Genomic DNA, 18,428 nt, shown 5'->3' on the forward strand with positions numbered 1-18,428 from the left:
GTCTGTGTCACGCTTGACACACGTCAAGCCACGCTTCTCCATCACGTGACCGATTACTTCAAAACAAAACGCAGGAGCTCGCAAAATGAGTAAAAAAAAAACTGCTGGAGATCGTAAATGACGGCGGCCTTAAAAGTACGTTTGAGACAACTGGATTAAAGTTATGGCTGAATATTCTGAGATCGCCACAATAGCACTGTTGCTATTTCCGACATCCTACTGGTGTGAGGCAGGGGGTTTCTGCAGCAACGGCGACGAAAACAAAATTACGAAGTAGACTGGACATAAACCACACACTTGAGGTGTCATTGTCTCCTATTACCCCGAGATGGGACCATCTGGTTGCAGAAAATCAAGCTCGGTGCTGTGGTGAGTCGTCATTTTCATGCACTTTGAATTTGCGTTGTATCGTATTTTGAAGGCATTAAACATTGCCATAGCGATCGGAGTGTTGCGACCAGATTAGACGCTCCTTGTGTTTATTATTATATTTCGAAAACGCCACAGTTTTCATGCAGCTCATACCATATTATTTTGTTGTATTAATTCCGCCACACCTTAAATGCCGGTCCCTGAAAATATTGTCTGACATAAACCGGTCCGTGGGGCAAAAAAGGTTGGGGGCCCCTGATATAGACTATAATATTATCAACACAAGCTTGCTGTTTTTGTTTTTAACTTGGTATTACTACATATATAATGTCAAACACTGGTCCACTTTTAGAGAGATCACCTCCTGAGACCAATCTGCAGCACTGATTGAGTCATTAAAAAAAAAAAAAAAAAAAAAAAAAAATGGGTCTGTCTTTATTTATTTAGAGTTAAAATAAAATATACTTTCAAGATTAACCTCATCAACGGTTAAACCTTCTTGCTACGCTCACCTTTTGGCTGTGTCAAAATGTGTATAAGAATATACGTTTGCAAATTTGGACCCAAGTTAGCAAAATCCACAAAACCAAACTGTCTGCAAAATGACTGTTTCCCTCTCTGTAAACATACCTGCCAACAACATCAAGCAAGATGGAAAGACACTTTGAGACAGAAACTTTTCCAGGATGAGCGGGTGGAGACAGAGTGACAGCGTCAAGCCGTGTGATGCCGGACTAGCAGTTCCATCTCCATGTTAATGCTCAGGGGACAGCTTTACTAAAGTCGAGCAGCGAGGTGTAATCAGACCCCCGGCCTGTGATTAATGTTCCTCATCTATCTTCAGGCCAGTGTGGCTCAGTAAAACTCAGAACAGTTCACCCAGAAAGCTGTTTACCGAACACCATTATGCCTGCAGCAATGGAAATGAGCTGAATCTTTCCCACCTTGAGAGTTAAGAGGACTCAATACGGTAACATCAAACAAGCTGTGAAAAACAGCCACAAAACAAACGGTACAATTCTTGACTGTACTTCATACCTAAGCTTTGTGTCATCCGTTATTTATTCTTTTTTTTTTTTGGCTTTAATCTGTGGCCAGGAGGATGTTTTGTTCCATTTCTTAAGATCACCATTGAAATGATGTGTCTTTGAAAACAAAAGGCGTCTTTCAGGCAATCTGGCTCTACTTAAAGTGCCCATTAAATGAAGCTAAGCTGAGAAACCGATGGATTTATGAAGCGTGTAACCCACCTTCCAGAGCTAACATAATCAAAATCACACTCATTCCTGAGGCACACTGTATAAGGCGCTATTAGGGTTTTGTGGGTATGTTATTTACATCTTTACCACATGCCCATAGAAATGTGATCTGGGTCGGCAACCTTCTGTTGGTAGGAACTCATCAATCTGCTGGCATGTCAATCATGGAAACAAGACTGCACTCCATAATTAATTTACAAACACCTTTAAGTGGATTTGAAATGACCACAGTCTATGAACACTCTTAAATCCTGTCCCGGAAAAATACATTTCAGCAGTCCAGATCGATCCCTCCAAATCCACACTCGCACGCATGCCATGCAAAGTCAATAGCAGTTTGCAGTGTGTGGCTTGGTCAGGTGTCGTGCCGTGTGGACAACACAGAGGCAATCATCTGTGATGATGATGATGCACATTAACTGCCCAATCACACCAGGCGGCCCTACCCGGATGCTGTCATTTCAAAGGGTTTCCATAAAGCAAAACACACTTTCTTTGTCAAGATAGTGTTCGCTGTTATGACTAAATTGGTCTCGGCCTAAACCAGAAACGGGATCGCAGGTGACCAAATACTGTATGAGGTTGAAGAATTTTTAACCATCATAAGGTTAATATGTTTCCACTGATTTCCATGATTGTGGTTTCAAGTTACAAATGTGTAGAACTACCCATTATTGTACAAACATTTCAAATATTTTAGTGAGCTATTTGGCTAAATAAGAGAACCAAAACACTAGAAACATTTGTGCGAACCGTGTTAAGATGCAGGGATGTGTCACCCTGAAATGTCCTATTTTCTTACCAAAATCTCTGTGGGATGACATCCAGCCAATCGCCTTGAGGGACACGATGGCCAACAAACCCGAGCCCACAAAGGAGCCTATCCCAGAGAAAAAGAAGAAGAGCCCCATGATGGCACTCTGCATCGACTTTGGCGCGGCAGAGTAAGCAAACTCCAGTCCTGCAGAACAGAGAACACATTTGTTTTATTAGTTGAAATTAAAACAGGAGGTCGCTTGGCTGCTTCCTTTATTGGCTGAAAGAATGGCTGCAACAGTAGGTAGGTACGTTGTTTGGAGTGTAAAAAAAAAAAATATATATATAATAAAATAAAAAAGATTAATTAGTAATAGTCAATTGTTTGGGGAATAATTCTTAATAAATATGTCTGGAAGCAACTGATGCAAAATAGAATGCCCAATTTGGTCGCAACATCGGCAAAGCATTCTGAAACTGCGTATTCGCTGGCTTTAAGTGTAATGGTCAAGCGGCATAGGGGGTCATTAGTCTGACGGCATTTGCTAGTGGGTTGTCAACCTGCTACGCTATGCCATAGTCTGGAAGACAACCACATTTCTGGAAGACAAATCACACTGTTTGCAGAGACAGATGGAAAGCATCAGGGTGGGAGTCTTATTTTCCACCACCAGACCTGCCTGCCTGCAAGCTGACATTGATAATTTCATGGCACCTCATGTGATTTTTCAAATAAGGCCCGATAGCTACATCTGTCTGGAGAGATTACAGAGCGGTGGTTGAATATGTTTGCTTTTTAAAACTCAAAGGACAGCTTCCTCACAGATACATACCTATGTTAGGGCTATAAAAACATTGGTATTAGAGCATTGCAAACCTTAACTTTCTAGTTGTTTTCAATGGCATGTTTGTATCCTTGAATGACCTTTTGATTACAACTCACTATCTAACGCACTTTGCAGAAGACTGCAATGCCCGCAAACTTACATTACGAGGTAAGATTTTGCAACAGAAACCTCAGATATAAATGACGTTTACATCGCCACCGTGAATTAACCAAACAATTTAACCTTTTGAGACTAAGAATAAAAGCTGAACAAACGTGGGATTTGAAATGTTTTCTTCTTAAGGAGCAATTAAAAGTGATTTTCTTGCAAACAAAATGTCAAGGGCCCTTCCAACAAAACAAATAACTGGCATGGTGCACGTGAAAGTTCCTTGTCGTCTTTTAAGACAGGGGACTGATTAGGTTTGACAGCAGTGCCTTTTGACAGATTTATTCAAACAAAGTGGACTAAGGGAAAATATTTATTTTCATTTAACATACTTAATGTCACAAATCTGTCAGACTATTCTTCTCGGAGTTAGAGCTAATTAATGGAGAGGGAGCGAGGGAGACAGTGATGATTTTTAATTGATTTTTGCAAACTGCAGTATAGTTTTGTCTGTGTTTGGATTTGAAGAAAAAAAAAACACCTCTGTGTTTAACAGTCCCATGAAGCTCTCCGCATTGTAATTACTAAACTCAATATTCAATTCTGTGACATGATGCTGATTTCTATCGAGGGTTCTGTCAGATCACAGCGGGCTAAAGCTCAAGTAATGAATGAAACAATGAGCAGAAAAAGTACCAATACCGGTCTTATTTCAAGGTATCGGGTAATCGCAACGGTGGTCGATACTGTTATCGACGGCCCTCTTGTGGCTGTTTTACTACGAGGATCTAAAAGGCATGAATGGTGACAAGGTTTTTCTAAGTAAACATCATCTGTGTTAACCCCATCATATGCTCTTCTTCAGGTTTACATTCATGCTTTGTAGGAACTGACCCAGATGTCACTATTTTACACACAACCTTAATGTCAGCCTGTTTAAAAAAAAAAAACCTGGAAAATAAATCAAACAAATGTTGCCACGTTCTATGTTCGTGGACATCACAAAAATCACAAATGCATTTTCTGAAGTGATAGCATGCGGTCTGGCTTTGACAAAAAAAGTAAGCTTCATCAAAATGTGTTGAGAAAAATGAGCAAGTTATGACTTCTTCTCAATGCACATGCATTGCCTTCAATGAACGTTACATTGCATTATGCCACCAGCTTCGGTAAGGCAGATTTTAGTTTTGTCTGCGTTTTAAAATCTCAAAACGCTATAAATTGATTTTCTATATTCTAAAAAAAAAGCCATTTACTCACACGGACACATTTTATATTGTCAAAACAAATCAGGATTCATTGGCTCAGTGTTAGCATGGTAAACAGAGGTTGGATGCTCGTATTGCGTATCTTTCTCATCTAAATTTATTTTATGGCTCATACAGATTTATTTTAGGGCAATCTATTTTTATCCTTCTGTTCACCTAAAACAAATGGATGAGCTGTTCAAAGGTTCAGTTTACTTTATGTTCCTGGTGACCATCGCAATCCCATTTGAGGCAACTGTGGACCAAATGCCATCATTGTAACTAAAAGAAAGCAAGGGTACAGAACGGGCATATGTGACAAGCTGTCATGAATGTGGATGCCTGTTGAGATTGTTCACCTATGAAAAAATTTACCATGGCAGTCATAGTGCGGAAGAGAGATCTAACCGTCTGCAGTAAAACGAGATGAGCGCAACAAAACCTGGCCGTATGTAAAAGGGCGTACTAAAACTTGGAAGCTGTACGGAGTGGCACAGAAAGCTATGTATTCCCCACCGTGTCACGCTTGCCAACTTCAACTCTCAGCTAGGCTAAGCCAAGGTAAAATGTGTTTAATTTCCCTACATTGCCTGCGGTGGCATGCCTGTTTGTGTGAATGAGCGAGTGTGTGCGAGGCTGTGAGCGAGAGTGACAGAGAGAGAAAGACAGAGAGAGAGAGAGAGAGAGAGAGAGAGAGAGAGAGAGAGAGGGATGTGAATGTGAAAAACAGGCTGTTTTGCACGTTTTGATACAAGAGATGAATTACTAAATTAATTGTACTAATATCGAACTAATCTCGTCAAACAGTTATGAAGCAAAAGTATGCGCCAACTTGTCCGGCAGAGAGCCTCAATTGACTCTGCTGGTACCACAAACATGCTCCAACGCTTTGCCAGTGGAAAAGCATTGACAGAATGTGAGACACACGAGGGACCCCATTCGTGGTAAACCGCGGGCCTGAACTGTAGTACGGCATTGAGCCCCCACCTTGCAATAAGAGTAGCATTTGCCATCTGGCAATTACAGAACCTCCCTCTATTGAGTTACGGTTGGTGCAAGTGATGGGATAACACAAGGATGTTGAGACGTCAGAATATTTGCCATTTTAGCTGACAATCCAATCTGAGTGACTTTAGTAAGGGTGAATCAGGAGTTACCACTTCATTTTGTTTATCTGAAATTGAAGGTTACACAACAGCACCAAATTCACAGTACCTGCAATGCTGGCGAATATTTCACTGATGCCTATCAGGACATATTGAGGCACTTGCCACCAAATGGGTAAATCCGCTGCATAGTAGACTACGTTGCCAAGCACTTGGTCAATGGGACCATTTGCTTTGACGATCTCCAGCCGTTTTGTCTCCAGAATACCTGATGGGCAGACAAAAACAGGCAGTTTGACAGTAAATGTGAGCACAAGTAGAAAGCAAACAAACAAAAAACACATGCAAAGTTCTAGACGTGTGACCGCGATTATAACTCCTTTCTGAAAAAAGCCAGAGTCGGTCATCAACCACTACTTCATTCTTAACTTTAATTGGTTGCTATTATCTTGCAACCAGCAGCTCCAGTACTGGCAGAAAACATCCTAAGGCAGCCTCATATCATAACTACTTCACTTAATGCTGCACTTGGAGAGCAGTTGTAGTCTTGTAATCCGACCATGCAATAATACGAGCTTTCCATCTTAGTCCATGCACACAAACCTTCTTACCCCCTCCTGACAAACACCACACAGCCCAACATGATCCTTAGTCCTGAAAATCTAAAGGCAATTGAGCTCCAAAAGAAGCACATGAGAACACACACTTTTCAAGCATTAAGTACAACCAACAAAAAAAATACTTCATAAGCGATGTCAGCCCTGCTTTCTTCAGCTTCCCGCAGTCAGTACACAAACAAAAATCAAATAACAAATCAATCATTCTCTGCAGGCCAGCATATTTCTGGCGGTCTTTACTGCATTGGAGGTCCAACTTTGCCTCATAGCAAACCCTGTGAAATTGCACAGCACTTATTTCATTAAGAGAGAGTTGCAGGCTGAAGATTTAGGGCCCTATTTTGGGAGAGTGGCTGGCGCTCTGTGTAAAAACGGGCATAATTTCATTTTCTTGCCAGCGTGAGTCTCGTCAAGCATCTTTGCAACATGATTTCAGCCTCTTCCTTTGAGATTATTTGCAAATGTATAGCCTCTTGGGGTTAAAGGTGGGCAGGCTGAAGACTAAAGAGTGTGAGGCAGTTCCCAGGAATCAATGTATGCAATTGAAGGCAAGCGCAGCAACACTGTTGACAAACGCATTCATGTATTTGTATGATGTATGATATAAACTGTTTAAATACTGTTCCTGGAAGGTTTTAAGGAGGTGGTTAACATATCTGTGTCACAGATCTGAGGTTGCGGGAGATTTAATCTGGGCTCCGACTTTTAGTGTGAAATTTGCATGTTTTCACTGTGCTTGCGTGACTTCACTCCAGTATTCCGGCTTCCTCCGACATTCCAAAATCATGCAAAGCTCTGACTTGTCCATACAGGTGTGAGAGGGACTGATTGCTTTCTATACGTGCCCTGCAACCAGTTCATGGTGTACCCCGCCTGCCCAAAATTAGCTGGAGTGCCCTAGCTTACCCACGACGCAAGTGAGGAAGAGTGATTTTGAATACGGATGGATGGAAAGTGTAGAGTATATTATTGTCAACATGACATCACGTTGTCCAAACTGACTGAATCCAGCATCACAGCTTTTGTGTAAACTCACTGTTGTGCGACCAATGCCCACACCCCTGCTCCATCGTAAACCCTTTTACTCCACTCCCAGAAATTACTCGCTGCAATCTTCTGAATTTGTTTTGCTGTGAAAGGGCTTTACTTTCCCCCCAAGAAGTGGGGCGATAAAAGCAGATTCCGGAATGGTCTTTCAACAGCATAACTGAATATGTCAGAACATCTAGGAATGCTGATGTCCTCTGAAAAGAAGGTATCTTAAAATGAGATACATCACATGTATCTCAGATACCTTTCACAACATCACTGATGGAAGAGACCGAAATTGTTCGCCCTCAGCAATAAGTCTCAGCCCACACTCCCCAATTTCATCCAAACAATTGAGCAACGATATGGGGCCACCACTTATCCTCATAGCACAAAATGTCTCTCAAAAGGAAGAGTTGCGCATCCATTTTTGTTCAGACTGAGGTCTTCTGCCAGATACTTGTATAGTCGGGCCAAAATCAAATATAGGAAGAATAAAGTACGCCACAGTTTTAAACAATTAATTGAACATCTTTGTATTTTAATTAGTCAGAAATGTGTCTTCTAGATTTTCTCTCTCAAGAATCTCCGCTTGGTTGAATCAAGGCAGTCATTTTTCCCCTAGAGATGCTGGAGTTAAACTTTCAAATAATTCACAGGCGAGAACCAAAAATGACTCAGTGGCAAGGAAGCAGTCGTTCAAGACAAAACAGTGCAATGCCTCAACTGCTCCAGAAACCCAAAACATATAGGCTGCCAGCGGTAAAGTGATGTGCACGCTTGGAAATTATTTATCGATCTGTGACAGAATCTAACTTTCTGTAATTACAAATCGCTCATGTTCAAAATAGGCTATATTCCAAACATTTGCGCTTAGGCTTCATGTCTTATAGTCTTGAAGATGTCATGTGTTATGGAAGTATAGTTCCACTATGATTGTGCTTTGAAATTGACAAAATAATCCCTAACTTTCTTCTCTCTTTTTTTTTCTTCACCAAGTAAGTTTCTAAGAATCTTTTCTATTCCTTTGTGTACTCACCCGCTGCCACAGCCGACCACATGACAAAGAACATCCCCACTGCAATCCTCTTCAGAGAGGAGGGCAGCAGGCCACGCCGTTTCAGAATGGGGTCCACCACTTTGTCCTTAAGAGGAATCAGCATGAGGATGAGCACAGCATCAAACATGGTGAGCCAGGCTGCCGGGAAGCGAAATGTCATCTGGAGGATTCAGAGAAAATAGATTAAATAAAAATGTAGAAAATGCAATAAAGCGTGAAAGCTGGGGTGAATTTTTCCACAGTCTAACACAGCTGACTAAATTTGTGTGCGTTTGGACTCTTGGCTCGCCATTACTTTGGCACCCCCAGGTGGTCATAGTTAAATATAACTGAAAATTGTACCAAGTCAACACATCTGGATGCATTTCAATAACATTCTATTGATCAAAAGACAAACTTTTTATCCGCAAGCAGACGTGAAGCACGACACCTACCAGACAGGAAATCACATGGAATTTCTTCAGCACATCTACAAGTTTTGAATGATGAACACGAAGAACCTGCAACCATTTACATTCAAATGCCAAAGTGTCTTCCGAGTGTGTCTCTGGTTATGTATTTTCGAGCTCAACTCATTTTTGTTCCATTCGTCTATTGTTAGCACATTATAATTTTCTAATTGATCAATTTCCTTTTCCAAATAAAACCCTGTATAAGTAACACGTGCTGGAGTCCTCTTTCATTAATCCATCCCATGTGACACGAGAAAGGAGAAGTGGTTTGAAAAATGGATGGATGGATGTTAGACTAGCTATTTCTAGGATGAGGTACAAGTTGACTGGATACACAAGATAACCATTTGGATTCAGCTAAACTGAATTATTGTATACTCTGTATGTATTTAATACACGACATAAAAATTAAACTAATAAAGCAAGACGATGGCTGCAAATCAGACACGTACACACATTGTTCGTCACGTTCTAAATGCTTCCATTTGATTTGTAGCAAAGTGCTTGACATCGCAATGCACATTCCAAAGAGAGCGTACATGCCTGATTCTGCAGTAAAAGTACATGACAAATTGCTCCGTTCCTCCTCATGCATATAGATGTACAGTATTCACAAGAGGGCCCAAAGACAAGCGTGGATTTCGTGCAAAGAGGACGAAGATGCATGATGAGAATCAGATTTTATATTCTATTCTATCTATGAAAACAGTAGGGGGGAATGCCTATTACTGTGGATCTATTTTTAGATCACGAACCCTTGAATTTCTGTGTATTACAGTAGTTAAGTGACTGAATTGATTTGCTAGGTTAGGAGTCACACTAATTGTGGTTGGAAGGCAGTGGCAAGCTCACTTTGTGCACTCAGCAATACATCGAGTAAATATATACACAGTACAAAGATTCTACATACGCTTCCAACATTCTCCAGCCTGTCCCAGTGTAAAATATACTGTGTATAATATCCATCTACTGTATGTTTAATATCACTTAGATCACTGGATAACTTGAGAACAAGATCTCTCTCACACACTCACACACACACACACACACACACACACACACACACACACACACACACACACACACACATGCGCATCGTAACTGAAGAGATAAAACAATTGCATTTAGCTTTGAATGTACCGCACCATAAATAATTACAACACATCCGTTCGCCTGCAGCTCCACTTTCAGTGTGTTCTGTCTCCTTGAATAGATCTAATTTGTTCAGTTGTGCCATTGAACTGTGTCAGGTGAGGAAGTAAAAACACTGCGGCATCATATCTCATTTCCCTTTTGATTTTGAGAAGTGTCAAGACTTGTAGCAAACAACGTCTGGGTTTCATTTTTGATAGTGTGTAGGGTGTAATTTATGGGGAGAAAGAAAACCACCTGCCATGTTGGCTCTTATGTGACTACCACTTGTCAACAGTAACTACGGGATCCTGGTTTGGTGAAATCTAAAGGCAAATATATTTATCATTTCCATGCTATTAAGATCACTTGACACATACAGCATAATATGCAATAGATCTGAATGTTGTACTTCTGTTTTATCGATTAGAAAGCAAGACTGGGAATGTATCTGGACATGCTTCATCATCATATGTTTACGGATTTCGGGCCTATAATGCTCTTGTGTCAAGATGGAGACAGCTTGGCTATGTCAGACTTATTAATCGTGAACCATCAGATGGAGGCGCTGTCGTGGAGTGTTCCAAATACAGACAGGTTGCTAACCTGCAAGGCATTAGTCTGTTCAGTAAAGTTTGGACTTAATCTCCTGGGCATTACCACAACCTTTGCCAGCCTCCAGCTGTTACCTACCACTGTCACTGTGTCAGTGACCTACAATTTCAAATTCTGTTTGTTGTGTGTTTAGAACCACTTTTTCTTTTCAGGAAACACCAAACTAACTATTTTTCCTCACCCAATCCTTTGTGCTGATGTACAGTACACAAAATAAATATCCACTCTTTGCCACCAAATGTATAGTACCGATAGTTGCACCATTACTTGTTTAGTTACCATGTGGGAGTCTGTAGTGCTATTTGAGGCAGTAACTGGAATTCTTAGATGGAGGCCTTGCAGAATATATGTTGTCTGCATCTGTAACATAAGAGGGAGATTAGCATTAGAGAATTCACTTCCCATATCTATTCTTAAACGCGATAGACACCCCTTCGTGTTAACACATGGCAGTGTTTTACCTTTACATTTTGTATCGACACGCTTCAGCCACTGCACAAAATACATTGAATACATTTCAAACTGATTATTTACCTGGAAATACACCATCCAGTATGGAATAAGGGCTAAGAAAACTGGTAGGATTTTCACCAAAGATTTCACTTCCTCCACTTTCTCTTCTGGAAATTTTCCTCCATAGGTCACTTTGGCACCATCCAATAGAGTTGGGTTATTACTTCTATGAAACGAGAAGGATACAATTTATGTCTGTGAACAACAGTGTTAAATGATCAATGTCAACACCCAATTTCCAATGAAGGTGAGATGCTTGTTAAATGGTTGGCACATCTTTTTTCAACCTATGTTCGAGTGAATACATTTCAAAGGCAGATTATTTCATGTTCAAACTGATGAACATTGTTTTTTTGTTTTTTTTTTGCAATTACTCCCTCCTTTTGAATTTGATGCCTGCAATACATTCCAAATAAGATGGGAAAGGGGCAAGAAAAGTATTTGAGGAAGGCTGAAATAACACCCATTCAGAATATTCCACAGGCTAACCGGTGAGTGTCGTGATCGGGCATAATACGAGCATGCCTGAAAGGCTCAGTTGTTCACAAGCAAGGATGGGGCAATGTTCAAAACTTTGTGAACACCTGCATGAATAAATAGTCCAACAGTGTAAGAATGTTTCTCAAAACAGAGTTGCAACCAATTTCGGGATTTCATCATTTACGGTTCACACTATGATCAAAACAGACAGAGAATCTGTAGAAATCCTATAAGCAGCAAGACTAAAAACCACCACTGAATGCCCGTGACCTGCAATCCCTCAGGGTGGCATCATTGAGTAAACGTTTCGCTGTCAAGGATACTGCCACATGGGCCCAACACCACTTCAGAAAATCATTGTCTGTTCAGTTTGTCGCTCCATCTACAAATGTAAGTTAAAACTCTACGATGCAAAGCAAAAACCATATAGCAGCAACACCCAGAAATGCCGCCATTTAAGATGGACTGATTCAAAGTGGAAGAGTGTCCTGAGGTCTGACGAGTCAAATTATTTTGGGAAATCATGGACATCTTGTCCCACGGGGCAAAGAGGAAAAGGACCGTCCGGATTGTCATCAGTGCAAATTTCAAAAACCTGCACCTGTGATGATATGGCAGGGTATTAGTGCCAATGGTGTGGGTAACTCTCACATCAGTGAAGGCACCATTAACTCTAAAAGGCACATATGGGTTTTGGAGACATATATGTATGCCATTCAAGAAATGTTTTTTTCATGAACACCCCCGCTTATTTCAGCAAGACGATGCCAGACCACATTCTAACAGTGTGGTTTCGTCATAAAAGAGGGTGGGTACTAGACTGGCCAAGCTGCAGTCCAAAAATGTGTGGCACATTATCCATCCGTCCATTATCTGAACCACTTAGTGCAAAATACGACAATGGAGACAGCGGACTTTTGAGCAACTCAAGTTGTACATCAAGCAAAAATGGCCAAGAATTCCACCTACAAAGCACCAACAATTAGGGTCTTCACTTCCCAAACTCTCATTGAGTGTTGTTAAAAGGAAAGGTGATGTAAGACAATGGTAAACATGAGCCTGCCCCATCTTTTTTAGATTTAGCTGCAGGCATAAAAAGAGTGTATCTCACCCTCCTTCCCAAAAACATAAAATAAAAATAAGAGCTATTCAGTTTGAAAAATATCCTGCCTTTTACTGTGTTTAATTGAACAAAGGTTGAAAAGGATTTGAAAATCACCGTCTTGTTTTTAATGGACGTTTTTCACAATGTCCCAACTTCAACTTGGAATTGGGGTTTGTAATTAAAAATGAATTAAGGTATTCAAAATCATGAAGGGAGAAGATTGTTCTGCCTTTGAGAGTATCTTACCCTCAAATAAGAGTGCTTTTAGAGATGGAAAAGAAACTTGAGGCAATAAAGCCTCTAATCACCACCTCAGGACAAAAGGCTTAACCGGGTTTTCGTTAAAGGCACTGGGATTTGGTATTTCAGATGCGACGTCAGGTTTTTGGACATTTCAGTTTTAAATTGTTCATTAGTTTTTAGACGCACAGCAGAACAACACTGCACTCGAGCAGAGGAAGACGGACCTCAACTACAGAAGAAATACATCAGGATCAAATGAGCAATAGGTCTAACCGCACATTATTCTAAAGAAACACTTTCATGTGCATAGACGTTAGCTGATAATACTTCTCCACTGTAGTCATTTGACACAGCACTCTAATTTTTGATGAGGATGCTATTATGTTAAGCTTCAATATTACAAAGTAGACAAGTGTGATGGACGTATTACCGAAGCAAGTCAGGCTCCTTGGGTTTTGAGGAGCAACAAGCGAAGCTCAGTATCTTGAACATATCGGTGAAAGCGCTGCCATCAGCCGGCTTGGTGATAAAAACTGTGCGGCCCAGGAGGAAAACGAGGAAGGAAATCCCAAGGCACACAGTGGGAATGATGTAGCCGAGCTCAAAGCTGAAATTTTGCTGGATATAGGCTACACCTCCCAGTGACAGGATGGCACCGAGGTTAATGCACCAGTAGAACCAATTGAAGAATCGGCGTGTGGCTTCCGGTCCTCTGTCTTTGACCTATTAGACAACAAAAACAAAGCATCATTCTTACACATATGATACACTGGGCTTAATAAATCATAAAGCCACCTCATAGAACCGCTCGTGTCCTCTAATAAATCAAACTGTCCAAGTTGAACACAAGTCAACTTTTGGCAATTATTTCACAGAGCAAAGAAAGAGCAACAAACATCTACAGCATATTACCTATTACTGAACAAAAAAGAACCTTAATGTCCTTATTGTACTCAAGATACATCCAGAATGTTTAACAGCTTAATCACCTTTGCTGTCTTGACACATTGGGTTTATTTTGAGCAGTGAGATGTTAAGGTAGATGGTGATATTTCGGCTGTCACTATCAAATATTGTTTTCATCGAGTGCTCTATCAATTATTCTGTCAATTCATTGGTTTACATTTTATATTGCATCCAAGTTTATTCACAAGTAATTGTTAGTTTGTATTGTTTAGTGATTTAAAAAAAACTAAACAATGAAGCAATATCACAGATAGGAATTTAATGTTATCCTCACCAACCTTTGTGAAATTGATTAGCACTGGTTCGGTCAGAATTTTCCAAAGCAGATATTTGCTAATGTCTAATTTTGATAAATCACAAAAGATAATCAGTCAGCTTTAATGAAGGATGATGGAAATCAAGAGAATGATTATAGTTGAGAAGCTGAAATCACAGGATATGGACAATTTTACGTTAAACAATGGCTCTTAGCGATTCCTCAATTCTAAAAATAGTTGTCGATTAATATGATAATTGATTACCGGTAGTTGTCTATTGATCATTTAATTCTGACAGCTCTTGATGACAACATAATCAGCAAAAGAATACAGAACATTGAGTTCAATTTACAGGCAAATAATAATATTCTCGTGACAGCGGTTACCCACATATGGAGGAAACAAACAGATATTATCGATATGTGATGTATAGGAGGAAAAACAAGTGACAGTGGTTCACGGCGACAATTAACTTCTGAAGTTCCATTGCTGGTTTCATGTGGATTTTCAAAATTCACTTCATTTCACGACAATGGAATCAGTCTTGTAATACCTACAACTTCGAATTTGGAGGTGGTGGGAAGTGTGTTACCTTCACGGAGGTTGTTATTTTGATTGAGATTGAAATCACCATTAATAGAAACAATTGGCAGTTGACTTCAAAACTTGATACTTATTCAACAAATAAAACCTATTTGTAAAACTATCATCACAGCCTCATGCCCATTCATCCCTGAACAATGAACACTTTATTCTTGAACTCTCGATTCTTTTTTCGAGTAGAAAAATGATCGTGTATCATCTATCATGTGAAATTCAAGCCTCTTGCATTTTCATTCTGCTACATCCACACCTTTGATGCATCGCACCTCTGCACACATTCCGGCCATGAACAAGCATCTCTCTTATCTCTTTACCATATTTACTTCTACTATCTTATGTAAGTTTATTTTCACAAGTCTTGCGCCTTACTGGGTTATCCCGGGACCTCGTGTGTCATATTTCAAGCTATTGCATGAGGAATTTTAAGCTGGTTAAACAGCAAAAAGTCCTTATATCTTTGTACCCTTGAATTTTGAGGAAGATAAAATTTCTTGAAAATATTTTTTCAAAGTACTTGAGAGGACAACAATAAAATAAGTATGAAAGTAAAATAAGCTTAAACTAAAATAATAGCAATTTTTAAAAAAAATCACAAAAATGCCAGCTGTTTTGGCACATTAGCTTCTTAGGGGCAGGGTGGTGCCGTGCATCCAGTAAAATGAGTAGTAGCGATTGATCAAAACTCGCTTTTCACAAATTGGGAAGAATTTGGGCCTTGAATAGTGGTAGATTGTCTTTGTGTAAAAGTGTATATGTTTCTACAGCGTTTGTGAATATTCATTATTTGAAGCAATATCATTCGAGAAGTCAATATTAATTTTGCATTCGCATTGCAACGGGATTTTAAATTGACTTTAGCATAACCGTAAGCGATGTTTTAAAAAACAACGCATGTGTTGGATTTAAAAATGCAATGTCTGTAATTCTGTTTGTTGTGTGTTTAGTTTTACATTAAAATCCAACTAGGGTGTCACTAAAAAGCTTAAGGCATACGATGGACGGCAGAATCACACACGCTAAACGCTCGCTATGCAAGTGCCAGGCTGCATTTCTGGTTACTTTCACAGCGTTGGGAACTCAAAAACGCACCACGACATTCTGCACATTAAATCGTGTTTCTTTGATTCCAACATTGTAAAAATGTGGAGAAGCCAAATTTCAATGAATTGTCCTGCCACCAATTAAAGATGGTGGTAAACATGAAAAATAAGAATCATGTACTTACAGCTCCACTGATTAGACAGAAGGTAAGAGATCTACATTTGCTTTTTCACTCAAGTACATCTTAAACAAAACAAGTACAATATAGATATATATTTTTTAATCTGTTAATCATTTAAACACAAATGTCTGACTGATCTGCTCTGTGTACTGTTATGTTTTGATTGTTGTGAAACCGAAGCTCTATTTATTTCTGCTTTTCCTCTTGTTTCCCTGTCCTATTTGAACAGTGTGTTGGTTCATGATCAAAAGCATTGTCACAAAAGTCAGAACCATGTAATGAGCATAGGATGCTCCCTGAGGTAGTGATATCAGCCCTCTTGTGAAAATGTTTGCTCAGGCTAGTGTGATTTTGTTGAGAAAAACAATGACTGTTTTTGTTGTTTTTGTTAACATTTGCATGCATCTGTGCAGTACAGTTTTTCCACCCATGATTCACTTTTTATTGTCTATATGTTAAAGCAGGGGTGCCCAACCACCGGTCCGCAGTTTATTAGCAGTTTCGTCGCTACGAGCTAGCCGGCAGCCAGTGGAAAAACAGTCATTAATCATGTCATCTCTTGATCAGTCACATTTGCAAGTAGCAATGATGCTGATGCTGTAGGTAAGATCATAACTTAAAAAATGATTTTGTTTCTATAATAAAGAATATTTATTTTTCCTGATTGGTCCATTTCTTAGTAGTTCACTGCTTTATTTTGTTTTATTCTACATGTTTTATATAGTAGAATAATACCGTTTGAAATGAATGAAAAAAAACCCGATGTTAATAAAAAGTTTAATAACGTTATCATAATCTTTGTTGTCAGTACCGGTGCTTTAAAACTAGCAATTTAAAAGCAATGAAGAAAACGAACGGCATGTACTTGTCTCAATTGGTCTGACACAAAAAAGGTTGGAGACCACTGTGTTTAAGTACTTTGTGTGTGTGTGTGTGTGTGTGTGTGTGTGTGAGAAAAATACAAATAATTGGCTGTGACATTGAAGGAGGTGCTTGTCTAAGTGAACCCTCATGGCAAAGATAAAGTAAATCACATGTCTGACAACACTCGGTCTGACTGCATTCTCAATTATGCAGGCCCATGTCAAAAGACTGACCACACTTCGAGACGTTAGAGCGATGGGATTGGTATTAGCATTCTTGATTTAACAGTTAAAATCACAATGCAATGCTTTTCATACAATACCTGGTCTGCCCCAAATGGAGTGATGTTTGACTTGACAGTCCCTACACCCAATGCAATGAAAAAAAGTCCACTGTAAACTATAGGGCCACAATAGGGTGAACGGATGGGGCACGTCACATTGCTTGGAGGGGTACTGTTTGTGCTGAGACACTCAGCGGGTTGCACTGGAAATGCTGCTTCTTCACCACATACATTTACTCTGGTGTCTTCGTTTGAAATGAAAGGGAAAAATAGAATACCGAGAAAATACAAAATCAAACTCCAGGCAATAGTGCAAAACTTTCCAAGGTATGCATCTGCCAACCACCCTCCAAATGGGGATATCAGGTACGTTACCCCCATGAACATCAGAGGAGCCTGGCTGGCTTGTGTGCCTTCCCAATAGAAAGGACTGCTATTTAAAAAGAGAACAAGGTTGGATGTAATGCCATAGAATGCAATCCTTTCCAATGACTCCGCCAGCAAGATCGCAGCACATGCAAGTCTTCTTCCCTGGAAAACTGATGGGGGTGATGTTCTCCCATTCGTCTCATTATCCGAGTCCAAGAGAGGGGTGCTCTCGTTGATATGCTTGTTGATAGCCATCGTCTCGTGAACTGACCGCGTCCTTACATAAAGAGTTCAGTCCTGCAACGAAGAGTACATGTAAGTACGCGGGATTTTAACAGTGATCAAATCTACTGGAATCTGTTAAAAAGCATCGACATTAAAATATCGAAACCAACAGTCTAGTTCAGAGAAACACACAACATGGTTATAACACATTAATGTTGGCACGTAACAGTCGTCCTAACTAGCATACTGACAGTTCGATCCGAGTTTAGGTATACATTACCGTCAATATTCCTGACACGCGTCCAACGCGTGGGTTATCTCCATGAATCTTTAGGTTGTTTATCCCGCAAACGTTTACTTTGTCAATGGAGAACTGGAAGTCGCCTAAAGTGTCACAGCACTACCGCGTGACACTCAGGTCAACAAGCTGTCGGATTTGCGCGTGGTTCCAGAAGCGATTTACAATACAATTGTTACGCTGTCCCATGTGCGAGCTGGTACATCCACGTCGTTTGTACATCTGCTAATACGCGTCTGACGCCACAAAATCGAAAGGGGGAAGTGGAACTTGGAAGTCTACACGCTGACACGTTTTTCATGTCGCCCTCTTTACGGTTGCGATAAACTTGCGAGAAGCGTAGAGCATGTGCTGGTTCAAATGTTTGTTACCCGAGTCGTTGTCGTGTTCAGTTTTCAAGGGGCTAAAATCACATTTTGCG

At 40.1% G+C, this 18,428-nt stretch overlaps 1 protein-coding gene across 1 annotated transcript in view; it reads right to left on the reverse strand.

Moving 5' to 3' along the window:
• Nucleotides 1-18,245, reverse strand: part of slc15a4 (solute carrier family 15 member 4) — a 25,771-nt gene extending 7,526 nt beyond the window's left edge. The window contains exons 1-8 of the mRNA XM_019862823.1: nucleotides 17,990-18,245; nucleotides 17,155-17,781; nucleotides 13,351-13,643; nucleotides 11,114-11,258; nucleotides 10,859-10,939; nucleotides 8,361-8,541; nucleotides 5,785-5,943; nucleotides 2,434-2,592 (exon numbers count right to left, since the gene is read on the reverse strand). Coding sequence (XP_019718382.1) covers nucleotides 2,434-2,592; nucleotides 5,785-5,943; nucleotides 8,361-8,541; nucleotides 10,859-10,939; nucleotides 11,114-11,258; nucleotides 13,351-13,643; nucleotides 17,155-17,739 — 1,603 coding nt within the window. The 5' untranslated portion in view covers nucleotides 17,740-17,781; nucleotides 17,990-18,245. The remainder of the gene's footprint in view (nucleotides 1-2,433; nucleotides 2,593-5,784; nucleotides 5,944-8,360; nucleotides 8,542-10,858; nucleotides 10,940-11,113; nucleotides 11,259-13,350; nucleotides 13,644-17,154; nucleotides 17,782-17,989) is intronic.
• Nucleotides 18,246-18,428: the final 183 nt, after the last annotated feature.

Source organism: Hippocampus comes, unplaced genomic scaffold (genome assembly GCF_001891065.2).
Source record: "Hippocampus comes isolate QL1 unplaced genomic scaffold, H_comes_QL1_v1.1 scaffold147, whole genome shotgun sequence".
NCBI classification, from domain to species: domain Eukaryota; kingdom Metazoa; phylum Chordata; class Actinopteri; order Syngnathiformes; family Syngnathidae; genus Hippocampus; species Hippocampus comes.